The sequence below is a fragment of the Mus caroli genome, chromosome 11 (genome assembly GCF_900094665.2).
Source record: "Mus caroli chromosome 11, CAROLI_EIJ_v1.1, whole genome shotgun sequence".
NCBI lineage: Eukaryota > Metazoa > Chordata > Mammalia > Rodentia > Muridae > Mus > Mus caroli.
In genome coordinates, this window is record NC_034580.1 from 45185603 (window position 1) to 45198831 (window position 13229).

Sequence of the window (13229 nt, forward strand, 5' to 3'; positions counted from 1 at the left end):
TTAAAAAAAAAAAAAAAAAAAGAAGAAGGCCATCCTGCCATCAGGACACCATCTCTGGGACCAGCAGGGTAGGCTCAGCGAGTGAGTACAGGTGCTCGCTCTCCGCCCCTGAGTCTGACCCCTGACCCCTGACCCCAGGGCAGAAGGAAGGAGAGCACCAACTCCTCAAAGTCGCTCTGTGCTCTCCACATTCAAACTGTAGTACGCCAGCGCCTATGCACAGACCCAACGCGACACACACAAACTGTAGTACGCCAGCGCCTATGCACAGACCCAACGCAACACACACAAACTGTAGTACGCCAGCGCCTATGCACAGACCCAACGCGACACACACAAACTGTAGTACGCCAGCGCCTATGCACAGACCCAACACAAACGAGCAAAAATAGAGTGCACACGTTCTTTTCAAGAGCAAATTATAAAGAAAATGTAATAGGCTGGTTCCTCAAAAGCTAGGATAGAGAAAAGCCTCAAGTATTGTTCCTGATCTCTAACATGGTGGGTAGTGGTCAGGCCTTTGCTGGGGGGATGTGTTTGTGAGCTACCCTAAGAAGAAGAGGACAAGTACGTAAAGGGACTCTTATTAGCAGTATCTATATCAACCCTAGCTGTGCAGTGACTGCCTAACAGTCTGATATTGCCCCATCCTGGGAGGGTAAAATAAGTCTTTCTATAAAGATTAATGAGACCACACACACACACACACACAATTGGGAGTAACAGGTTTTCCCTTTTTTAGCTCCCTGCAAAGCTTTACACTTGGGCTGTCAAGATGGCTCAGCTAGTCTTCCACCACATCTGATGACATGATTATAATCCCTGGGACCCACTTGGGGAAGCCAACTCCAGCAAGTTAATCTTCTAGTCTCCACAGGCATGCTGTGGCATACATCTACCGACATCCACATATTATTTTAAAATGTAGTGAGAAAAATTCAAAGTTGTGCTATCCAAGTTGAAATCCTACATCATCAAGGCCTCTTTTCCCCTCTAAAGGAGCCACTGAAATGGAAACCCCACTGCTTCCTTAGAGAGACTTCTCTTGTAGGCCCAATCCCGGGTTGAACAGCTCAGCGAGCATCACACCAGTGAGAAGGCCCTTCCTCTGTAGAGAAATCAAGAACACTACCCACTCTGAAGTTTACACTCACAAGACCCTCACATCAAGCTTTAATAGGGTAGCATCAACCTGACATGGCAAATCTATCTGGTCAGGGCTTCACACTCAAAGGACTTACTGACAAGTCAGACTCAGGTCGCTTTTTAAAGCTAAGCTCGGTGGTGTACATCTTTAATCTCAGCACTTGGGAAGTAGGAACAAGCGGATCTCTGAATTTGAGGCCAGCCTGGTCTATAGAGCAAGTTCCAGAACAGCCAGGACTACACACACACACACACACACACACACACACACACACACAGTGTGCCCCCCAAAAATAAATAAATAAAAGTTTTGATTTTCATTGTTTTGAGTGTTGTACCTAAATGTCTGTCTGTCTGTCACGTATGTGCCCAGTGTGCTCAGAGGCCAGGAGAGGGCACTGGACCTCCAGGATCTCAAACTGCAGTTACAGACAGTGAGCTGCCAAGTGGATGCTGTGAACCAAGCCTGCTCCTCTAGGAGAGCACCAAGTGACCTTAACTGCTGCGCCAGCTCCCCTCCCCACCCTTCCTTTAAGATATGTTCTCCCTACACAGCCCCACCTAGCTTAGCTACATATACCAGGCTGGCTGTGACCTTACAGTTATCCTGCTGTCCCTGCTTCAGATGCTGGGATCACGCGCACGCGCAACCTGCTGGATTCAAGTGCTAACATTTCTTTTTTAAACACTAGATGAGAACTCAAGTTTTTCTCTAATGAGTCAGAAATTAAAAATTATGTAAATTCTATAAGTTTTATCATATTTTTAAACAGAAATTCAAGCACTATTAATATTCTTTCTGGAAGGTGTTGAAGGACAGTTTGTACAAGTTATGTACCATGTATTTGTACAGGTAAGTTTTTCTAATGAGCTTTCTTTTTTTTTTAAATATTTATTTATTATTATATGTAAGTACACTGTAGCTGTCTTCAGACATTCCAGAAGAGGGCACCAGATCTCGTTGCGGATGGTTGTGAGCCACCATGTGGTTGCTGGGATTTGAACTCTGGACCTTCGGAAGAGCAGTCGGGTGCTCTTACCCACTGAGCCATCTCACCAGCCCCTAATGAGCTTTCATAATCAACTTCAGTTGGGATGGCGACCTACTGCCCTCAAAGGTCTTTCCTTAGGGTTAGCAGTGTAGTTTGGTGGCCTGAATGAAAATGGCTCACAGGGAGCAGCATTACTGGGAGGTGTGGTCTTGCTGGAGGAAGTATGTCATGGTGGGTGGACTTTGAGGTTTCAGATGCTCAAGCCAGGCCCAGTGTCACCACATCTTTGTGCTGCCTGTACATCTAGATGTAGAACTCTCAGCCTCCTCTCCGGCACCAGCTCTGCCTGCATGCCATCATGCTTCCCGCTGTGAAAATGGACTATACCTCTGAGCTATAAAACGCCTCAACCAAATGGTGTCCTTTAGAAAAGCTGCTGTGGTCATGGTGTCTCTCCATAGCAATAGAAACTCCAACTAAGAAAACCAATAATTACAATGTCTTAGGCTCAGTCCCCCAACAGGGACTGGGGGAAAGGTGGAGATCTTTCAAGAAAAGTTGTTAGTTAAAGTCATTTTGGGTAAAGCACACCCAAGTTGGTTATCAGTCACTCAACAAGTACATGGGTGGCCTACAGTATGAATGGGACTTAGCCCAAGCCTTTCAGGCTCCAAAGCTTACAGTCTACTTGGCAAGACACAATACTGCTGAAGTAATGTGTGACTATGTGCTAAAAACAAAGGGTGTAAGTTGGGCAGTGGTGGTGCACCCCTTTAATTCCAACCCTCCAGAGGCAGAGGCAGGAGGATCTCTCTGAGTTTGAGGTTACAGAGTGAGCTTCAGAGAGTACAGTGAAACTCTGTCTTGAAAAAAAAAACAAAAAAGAAGTCAAACCAAACCAAACCAGAAACACGTATACATCACATACACACACACACACACATATACATATGGTTCATAACTGTATTGAGAGAGGACAATCTGCTGTGGGCTGGTTTTTCACCAACTGCAGATGAAGGTAGGCTGTGGCTGGAAGGACGGCAGGATTCTGAAAATGTTGAGAAAGATCCTGCAAGCAGCCGTTTAGTTTGAGAAATTTGCTCACATCACATCCACTGTCATTTCTTCTTTCCTCCTTCCTACGTCTGGGCAGGAATCACCACACCTACCTAACCTCATACTCATTTGATTCCTTCAAGAAACCTTGTAAGGCGCACAACATACCCTCGTTTTACAGGCGGGAAAGTGAGGATGAGAAGACTCGAGCAGCTGGGTCAGAACCGGTGTGTTCTGCCGTGTGGTCTCGCAGCGGGGATAGTGTGGGAAAGAAGGAAAGCAATAGCCCTGTGGGGCACATGAAAAGACAGGCTAGCTCAGGCTGGCTCCGAAAGCCAACCGAAGATTAAACCTAATTCCCTCCAGCAACAGAAGGGTTTCTAACATTTCAAGAGGAAGGGTATTAAGTGACTGAAAGACTAACCACCAGTTAGGGAAGAGTTTTAACAACGGCCCAAGTGAGAGACAATGAAGACATAAATTAGAATTACCGAACAACTTAAGTGTTGTAAAATTTTACTTTTAAACTACCAAGAATTTTGTAACACCCATTCCCCTCCCCCCTCCACACAGGTTTCCGGTTTATAAATCAGTTTCAGGGAGGCAAAACTTCTAACCAATAAATCTCGGGATTAGCTACTAAAAACCAAAGGGCGCAGCTGACCAACAAGCAACGTCATTTCCCCCGTTCAACAACTATTAATATTATCAGAGGTTTTTAACAGGCTTAGTAGGTTAATTTTGGAACTGTCAATAGTATAGCAGGAATCAGGCGTTCACAAATTCCAAAGTTCCCTTTGCGGGGGTTGGGGGAAAACGAATGCCTTTTAAGCAACTCCGTTTACCGAAACTTCCAAAGACTTTTCAATTTTCCATTCGGAAGCCGCGGGATACTGTCAACTGAAGGGAGACTTATTTCCATATTAAAGCCCTAACTAACCTCCGCGAAGCAAAGATCCAATCAACAACTGCAGACTAAGCGAGGCCAGGCCTATGGTGCAAGAACGCCCTACATCCTAGGCAACTCCAACGCGGGTCTGTTCCAAGACGAAGTTCTCATCAGTTGGAAATTAAGTTTAGGAGAAAAGCCTACCAGCAACTAACCTCCTGCTTTCCAGCCCCGACTTCACTCAAGTCCTCACGGGGAAGTTTTCCCAAAGTACACCGCAGTGCCACTTCTGGAAGATGACAAGCGCCCTGCCATGTTTGCCTCCTCCCAGGACCCAGACTAAGAAATGGGGGCGCTCGGGAAAGTTTCCCCGAGGCCCGATCCCCGCCGGAAGAGGCGTTTTCGGGAGTGAGTACTGCTGTGGCAGGCGCCAGCCTTACTCACCGCGACCGGGCGGCCGTGCTCCGGGCCGTCCGCTGCGTCCAGGCGCGCGGCCGCCGGGGCCGAGGCGGGGGCCGGAGCGGCTACCGGGGCCGTGGCGGCGGCGGGCGGCTGCCGGTGCTTGCCGGCGCGCTTGGCCTTGGCCTGGATGCAGCGCTGGTGCAGGGCAAAGGTGTGCTGGCGCTCGAGCTCCAGGCGCTCGGGAGACACAGCCTCGTAGCGGGCCTCACAGGTGCTGTGGTGGCGCCGGCACAGCTCGATGCGCCGGCGGAGGCGCTCCATGACCGCGCTGTGCCGCGGCAGCGCGAACTCCGCCATGGGGCAGGTGGGTAGCACCATGGGCCGCGGGCGGCACTGGCCCGGCCCGGGCCTCCCGGCGCCGGCTGCCACTTCGGGTTCCTCCGCTTCTGACGGCCCGGATCCGCCTCACGCCCGCGCCATGTCCGGCCGGGCTGTGGAGCGGGCTCGGGCGCGGCGGCGGGTCTTCCTCCGGCCCCGCTCGGCCCGATTCCAGGCCGGGAAACACCGCCCGCCTCAGGCTTCGGCCTGTCCGCTATACCCCTGCCCCATTGTTTTCCGCGCCGCTGCCGCCGCCATCTTAAAATTGTTTTCGGGGCTTTCGGAAGAGGGCGGGGCCTGGGCCGGCGAACTCTGCGTCACTGCTGATGGACAGAAGCTCTAGCCAATCAAAAGAAACCCGCTGCCCGAGGGCGTGGGGGACAAGCACGTCAGGAATTTTCGGGTATTTAAACTTAACACTCTGGCGAGGAGGGAAGCCCCGAGGCGGGCTCAGTGCGGCACAGTGGACTGTGACTGACGGGAACCTATCCAAGAAGAGCCACGTTTTCTGAACACCGCCCCCTGAGGGCAGTCCCTTCCGGGTTCGTGAGGAACGCAGGTTAAGTCTGAGTGAGGTGGAAGCTTTAAGACCCAGATGTTCAAAGCTGTCTATCTTTTTAGTCCACCCACACTATTTCGAGGTCAGCCATTTCCGACCTCATTCTTTACATACAGCCACGTAATTGATCAGAATTGTTTTGAGCTTGAGCGACCTAGTAGAGATAGTTATCACTGGTACTGTGAGCAATAGCTCATTACTTGAAGGGGTGAGGGTGGGAAAGAGTCTCAATACTGGGGACTGGAGTTATTTAGATCTACAGGGACATACACTTAAACCCGACTGATATGTAAAATTGAGTCACTCAAAGTCCAATCCAAAGCACTGGGTTCCAATGATGCCACTAGCAAGCAAGTGAGCGAAGGTAAAAAGCCAGGAAAGGACCAAAAAATGTTCTGGATGGTTACTGACACCCAAACTGCCATAGGAGATGCTGGGAGGCTTTGCACTAGAAGACCTCCCGAGCCACTCAAACATGTCACCCTTTAACCTCTTACTAGAGTTCATTAAAGTTTTATTTTTAAAATCACAAAGAAAAAAAGTTAACAGCCAAGTGTTTTTATACAAATGGAGTTAAAAAAAGAAAAAGGAATCCTAAGTTTTTTGGTGGCGGGAGTGGCAAAGATAAGTGAGCACTGCTTCTTCCCATTACCCAAGTGAAACCAGCAACTTTTGTGTGCAGTGATGAAGGGCTGAATCCAGGACCACATGAGTACGCTGCAGCTGTCTTCAGATACACACTAGAAGAGTGCATTGGATCCCATTACTGATGGTTGTGGGCCACCACGTGGTTGCTGGGAATTCAGGACCTCTGGCAGAGCAGTGGGTACTTAGCCGCTGAGTCAACTCTTCGGCCCACCATTAAACTTTCGAGTGTCAGGTACCCCAGATTGCCCTCAAATATATTGTCTGAGGCTGGCCTGCCTCACTCTGCTTCTGACTTCTGAGTACTGGGTTTACAGATCACACCATTACGCCCAGTTAGAAGTGCAAGGTTATCTGCAAAACTCTGTAGTGTATGAATTCAGGAAGCAACCTAAAACACAAAATATCCTGGGCATGACTTCCAATATCTTCAAATATGAAGCCTGAGAAATTTTTTCTAATAAAAACTGTTAAAATAGTTTCCATATATCCTAAAGAATAGTATCTAGGAGGACAGGGTGTAGCTCAGTGGCAGAGCACTGGTTCAAATGCCGGCAATGAGAAAGCTTTTGGGCTGTTGTCCATTTTACACAATGGTAATGACTAAACCATCACTTAAAATACAAAACTAAATTAAGTTCTCCTATGAGAAAAGATTAAATTAACCATTATTCAAACAGTAAAAACATTCAATGTTATGATGTAGATATTTAACACGGGGCTTTAATATAATGTCATTTATCAGTGTGACAATCTGAAAAGTGGACAATAGAAGAGTACTACTGGCGTAGACATTTTATAACAAGGAATCCAGCATAGAAAATCAGAATATAAGGGCGTTTATTTTAATTCAGTGCCAGGAATCAGACCCATGGAACCTTGCACATGCTTAGCAGTTCTACCTACTGAGCTACAATACCTGCCCTCTAAGCTTTTTTTAAGAGCTGAAAACTGCTGATCATTCACTAACGTGTCAGGCATTTAAGGAGGCTGGAGCTTCAATGGAACCTTGAGGGAGGAAGAGGGACCCAAAAAGGCAATGACCACCACCATGACATAAATAAACCTGTCATTGTACAGCCTGGGTGAATATAAAGTAGGCACAAAACAATGTCAATGTAGAATGATGAAGCAGATAAACAGATTTCTAGAAAAGCAATCATCCCCATGTTTGCTTCAAGGAGAAACCTGCAGACATGTATTCATTTCTTGCTAGTAACTGTTTATTTCACTCTATACATTTGGAAACGTCCGCTACATAGCTATGGTCACTGTGACCACAAACAACAGATGGTGATAAAGCACTGAACAGGAAGAAAAATGCATTCCACCCTCAAAAGAAATGAACCAGTGTTTATAAAGACAACAGATACAGCCTTCATCCTTAACAAATATATTTCTTTCCCAGTATCTCCCCAATATAAACACCGAAGAGTGTTTATATATATTCAGTGCAAGGAATAGTATCATTGGTACAACTGGACCACCTCTGGAGAAAGAATGAAATTGAAACATCTGTTTCTGAATACATTTCAGTGTGGTGTAATAATATTACACTATAGTGATGTGGGAGAGGCTCCTCTAGCACCCATCTGCATTCCACATGAAAAACAAAAAACAAACAAAAAACAAAAAGCCCTAAATTCACTTTTAAAAAATTCTACAAGCCACAAAAAAAAAATTTTTTTCTTTGAACAGGACTGCTTTATTATGTGAATTTTAAGACACAACTGTTACATGAACTGCAAATGAAGATTTTAAATATCCTACAAAAGTCAAATAACTCATGCTGTGTGTCAATTCTCCCATAAATACTTTTTAGCATGTGTTCAATTATAGTCAATTCTGAATTGGCCCACCTGTGGATTAGACTTTCTAAAGTCTACACAGAGTAAAAGAAATAGACACTAATGGAAAGTCTGTAATCTATCCTGTAGTTGGACCCTAGGAAGGTGTGGGCCAGCTAAAAAAGAAGAAACATGTCACCACAGTAAAGCCAACACTATGCAGAGCTTATAATTTTCAGCAACGGACTGCAAGCTGCGCTGTGAAGAAAATGCATAGCAGAGAAAGCTAGGGATGGAGGAGATCCATGAGGAAAACAGTGTCAACACAGTGGAACAGTGATGTAATTATCTACCCAGGCACCACCAGCATTCCTTAAAAAGCCTTGTGCTCCAGAGGACCCGAGCTGTCAGACCTCCTATAAGGGAAGTACAGTATGAACTGCTGCATGAAGCCAGCTCCTTTCCTCTGCAAAGGTGTTTGTGAATGGAGCAGTCCCTAGGGCAACAGAACACTGCACTTTATGATCTGATGTGAAATGACCAAGTCAAAGTCTCCTTTTAGTTCTTTTTGGGTCTATTCAATACAATGTAAAGGGAACTTTGATATAAATTTGGGCTTCCATCCAATCACTCTTGTGTCCTTAAAAGGAATTAACTAATGGAAGCACACAAAACAAGATTTATAACCACAAATGAATGCACTTGAACGTGATTACAATTTTAGGACAGACACATGAATGCTTTAATACCAAACTTAAAAAAAATTGTTATAAAAACTGCAATTCATTCTCCCTAGCATTCCTAATGTTGGTGTTATTTCTGCATGAACAAATTAATATATTAAATTAAGCCAAGATTTTAAACTGGCAAAAATTCTATCATTGTATCTAAAAAAAAAAAGGAAAAGGAAAAAAAAAGACAAACCTGGGAAATTTTAAAAACAACAAAACACTAGTTAGTTGCTTCATGTTACATTTCACAACCATTATGTTAAATGTTTTCCTTTCTACAGAAACAGGGTCCTTTACATTACAACTGCAATTATTTACTGCTAGATGTTTAAAATTACAGGCTAGTATTCACTGGAACCTGTTGATGGTGACATCTTGAGGTTTTCTGAGCTCCCACCTAAGGTACACCAGGCCCTCTCCTAGGACCACATTTGCAGGGGAAGGGGAGGGAGAGGAAATCACAGATCAAGTTCTTAAGATTGTTTCACTCTCTTCGTGGCTTTCTGTTTCTTGGCGATCTGTTCAAAATTTCATCCTCCTATTAGTTGAAAAGAGACGTCATATAAGTTAGTGTATTTAAAAAAAGCAAATGCTGCCAAATTTCCACAACCATTTAAACTAAGTCATTTCAATTGATGAAAAGGTACTGGAATTATAGGTATTCAATTTTAGTCTTTCTTTTCAGAAAACATGTACTTTCCCTAAACCTATTAACTTTTTAAAAACTGTGGTGGAGGATTTTACTTTTATTTAATTTGCGTTTGCCTGGATCTGCATCTCTACCCCGTGCATGCCTGATGCGCTCAGAGCCAGAAGAGGGCATCAGAACCCCAGGGATTGGAATTACAGATTGCTGTGGGCCATCATATGTGTACTGAGAATTGAATCCAGGTGCTCTTGGGAGCACCCACAGCACCACATAAAATAGGGTAGAGCACATACTAGGAATGGAGGCAGAAAGATTACAAGATCAATAAATATTACCCTTGACTACACAGAATGAAAGGATAGTGTAGACTACATGAAAGCCTGTCTCAAAAAGTTTGGGAGGCAAAGGCATGCAGACCTCTCAGTTCCAGGCCACGATGGGCTTCACAGAGAAGCCCTGTCTTGAAAAACCAAAAAGAGTTTAAAATGCAGTGGTATTCAAGAAATACCTTTGAGGGGACAGTGAGGAGATATAAATGTCACAAGACTGTTAAAAACTTGGTATTCCTATTTAAAAAAAAAAAAAAAAAAGAAAGAAAGAAAAACCTTACCAGGACGCAGAGCTAGCTCACTGCTTAAGCGCACATATGGCTCTTTGAGAGGACCCATGCCACCGGTAACTCCAGTGCCTTGGGGGATTCATCACCTCTGGCAACTGAAGTACTCACACGTACGTACATATTATACCCCACTCTGAACACACTTACTTTAAAAAAGTCTCTTTACTACATATGCGGTCAGCTTTGTTGCCTGAAGTATTTATTATCCCTCCCTTACCTCTGCTTTAGGCTTGCTATCTTCCTCATCTTGACTGCCAGCACCACCATCTTCTTCAGCATCACTCTTCTGTTTCTCTTCTAAGACAGAAAATAATAAATCTACTGAACAGATCTTCACATAGAGTTCTGACAATAATTATATCATCATTTAACAACAATCTACTATAGCTTGTCTTGTTAGTCAGGGTTTAGGACAGGTTTCTAGACTCCACTCACCAAGCTTCTCCTCTTCTTCTTCTTCATCCCTCTTGTTCTTCTCTTCTTCCTTCCCTTCTTCATCCTTTACATCTGGCTGGGGAGCATCCGTCTTCTTGTACTCCATAGCATTAGACTGTTTCTGAAATATTGCCAAGTGTAGGAGCCATGGTTATGTTGTAACAAATATATTACCCCTCAATTCCTGAATGTTTACAGGCAAAATTCTATCCAAGGTTGTGTAGAGGGAAGTTATGCAGACATGTGAAAGGCATTGTTCTTACTCTACACGTTTGCCCCATGGGAGGGAGACTGAGAGGGAAGTTAAGGGGGAGGGGTATCATGAAAACCAGAACAAGCACTAGGACTTGGTCAGGAGGCACAGGCTAAGCTTGACAAGCTGACTCATAGACTCCAACAATGGGTAGTGAGGGTAAGGCTAGAAAGACACCTTTGGATCTGACAAAGTGTAAATAATTTAAATAGAATCCTAAGTTAGTGGAGACAGCATGAAACAAGGTCTGAATAAGAAAAACACTGAGGCTGTGTAGAACCTAAAAGCACTGTTTGAGGATGTATTGTTTGAGAGAGTGTAGGCAGGGAAGGAGTCATAGATAAATAAGAATAGAAATAATGAGGAAAACGAGTTTGTGCCTAGATGGTTAATCTTATAGCCATTGTTCTTTTTTCCCCTAGACAGGCTCACTCCATATAAAGGAGAAGAATAGAGTGGAATGACAATCAAGGGACTCTAAATCCTGTCATCATTTGGGTACAAAGAGCCCCTGTAAAACACGGCCCAGTATTTACAGAACTACCACTAAAGAAAACCTCAGTGGATACAATTATTTAGTTAGACATCCCTACCTTTCCAGAACAGCAGAAGAGGATCACAAGGAACACTGGCAAAGCTACAGTCAGAATGTAGACCACCCAAAGCCATGGACGCTCTTCAGCTGCCTCCAGCATCTGCCCCACTACACCTGGCTGAAATACCAAACGACAGTAATTCAGAGTCCTGGTTTATGACACCAAATACAGGCTAGACCGATTGCTTCATAGTCATACAACTAACTCCTGTATTTCCAAAGGAGTCAAACTATGCACATTAAGAAATTAGGAAAAGCCGAGCAGTGGTGGGTCACGCACACCTTTAATCCCAGCACTTAGGAGGCAGGCGGATTTCTGAGTTTGAGGCCAGCCAGGTCAACAGAGTGAATTCCAGGACAGCTAGGGAGACACAGAGGAACCCTGTCTCGAAAAACCAAGTTAAAAGAAAACAAAACAAAAAATAGAAATTAGGGAAAAAAAAAATCCCCCACTTTACTGCTTTTACCATCATGAAGTTTCACCTGCATAGGTACAAACTGTGGCTTGTAATAACTGCAAAATGTTCCTTACTCAGGAAACAGAAGAATTATCTTTCTGCCAGTTTTCTGGCCATCCAAATCGCAACTCAACACCACTATTAGTTATTTGAAAATTCCACACAATTCCAACCAAGATTCAGCATTTTCAGTGCATTAAAACATACTTAAGCCAGGTGCAATAACACATGACTTTAATTGAAACACTGGAGGCAGAGGCAGGTAGGTCCCTGTGAGTTTGAGGCCAGCCTAGTCTACAGAGCAAGTTCTAAGACAGCTAGGGCTACACTGAAAAACTGCCTTGAAGACCAAAAAAATAAAATAAAATAAAATGATAAACAGATACAAATATACACATACATAAAACATAGGATTGGAAAGCCAAAATAGGAGTCTAACAGTTATATATTTTGACACTGAATAAGTAAAAAGATAAATACTAAAATCTGCTTTTTATAAAGTAATCAGTCTCCCCCAAAAGTAGATATAAATCCACAAGTAATGAACAATCACTAACCTCAGCAGCCCCATCAGCAGCTTTCTTCAGGCCCCACCCGTCATTGGCCCAATCATCAACTACTCTTCGGTCACCACTAATGATAAAGTTGTCAAAAAAGATGTCGGATGTCATGGACCAGAGCTCCAAACCAATAGCACTGAAAGGAGTCATCTTAAAAGGTTCTAGGTCTTCAAAGAAATCTGGATTTGGTATTTTCCTTGGTTTCCAGATTCCCTAGTTTGTGAATGGTGGGGGGGGGGGGGGGGGGGGGGGGGGGGTAGGTTGGGGGCGAGGCAGAGACAAGAGAAGTTTCAAAACATCATTTCAGATAATAAGGAAAAAAGAAAATCTATGTAAGACTCATTTCACATGATCAAAGAAGATAAACATTAACTGTCAAATTTAAACAAGCACAGAACAATAAATGCTAGTAATGTTTTTATACTGAATTCTGGACTTCTACCAAATTCAGTCTCCAATCTGCAGGATCTTATTCTGAACCAACACCTGGTCCTGTGTAGCTCACTCTACCCTCAACAAGTGATGGTGGAGTGTAGTCAGTAAAGCCATTTCTCATTCCCCATTCCCCAGAAGTGATTTTAAAAAGTGGGCTAGGGCTGTAGGCCAGAAACACAGCACTTCCACCTAATATGCACGAGGCACTGGATTCAGTCTCAATACTAATCCTCAACAAAACACAATTGGTGGCGGCCATCCGGATAGCTACATGTCTGGTTTGGCTTGGTTCAACAGGGATTCATACAGCCCAGGATAGCCTTAACCTATCCCTGATCTTCTTACTTATAGCTGAAGTTGACATTTCAACTCCTGGTCCTCATGCAGATAACCAAGTGCTAGATGACAAGCATGTAACAAAGACATATTCACATAGTCAAATGGCAAGCTAAAGAATAATTTTTGGGGTCAGTCTTCCACTAGCAGCCTTTGGATGAAGACATAGAACTCTCAGCTCCTCCTGCACCATGCAAGCCTGGATACTGCCATGCTCCCACCTTGATGATAATGGACTGAACCTCTGAACCTGTAAGCCAGCCCCAATTAAATGTTGTTTTTTATAAGACTTGCCTTGGTCATG

General features: G+C 44.3%; 2 protein-coding genes across 3 annotated transcripts in view; both read right to left on the minus strand.

Annotated features, from left to right (window-relative positions):
• The window catches only part of Maml1 (mastermind like transcriptional coactivator 1), a 39110-nt gene extending 33881 nt beyond the window's left edge, over positions 1-5229 (minus strand). Inside the window, exon 1 of the mRNA XM_021176850.2 lies at positions 4528-5229. Within this exon, the coding sequence (XP_021032509.1) occupies positions 4528-4863 (336 nt within the window). The 5' untranslated portion in view covers positions 4864-5229. The remainder of the gene's footprint in view (positions 1-4527) is intronic.
• Positions 5230-6890: 1661 nt separating this feature from the next.
• The window catches only part of Canx (calnexin), a 32083-nt gene continuing 25744 nt past the window's right edge, over positions 6891-13229 (minus strand). For both annotated transcript variants that reach the window (XM_021176851.1, XM_021176852.2), the window contains exons 11-15: positions 12152-12367; positions 11135-11254; positions 10289-10409; positions 10071-10150; positions 6891-9123 (exon numbers count right to left, since the gene is read on the minus strand). In XM_021176851.1, the coding sequence (XP_021032510.1) occupies positions 9070-9123; positions 10071-10150; positions 10289-10409; positions 11135-11254; positions 12152-12367 (591 nt within the window). In that variant the 3' untranslated portion in view covers positions 6891-9069. The remainder of the gene's footprint in view (positions 9124-10070; positions 10151-10288; positions 10410-11134; positions 11255-12151; positions 12368-13229) is intronic.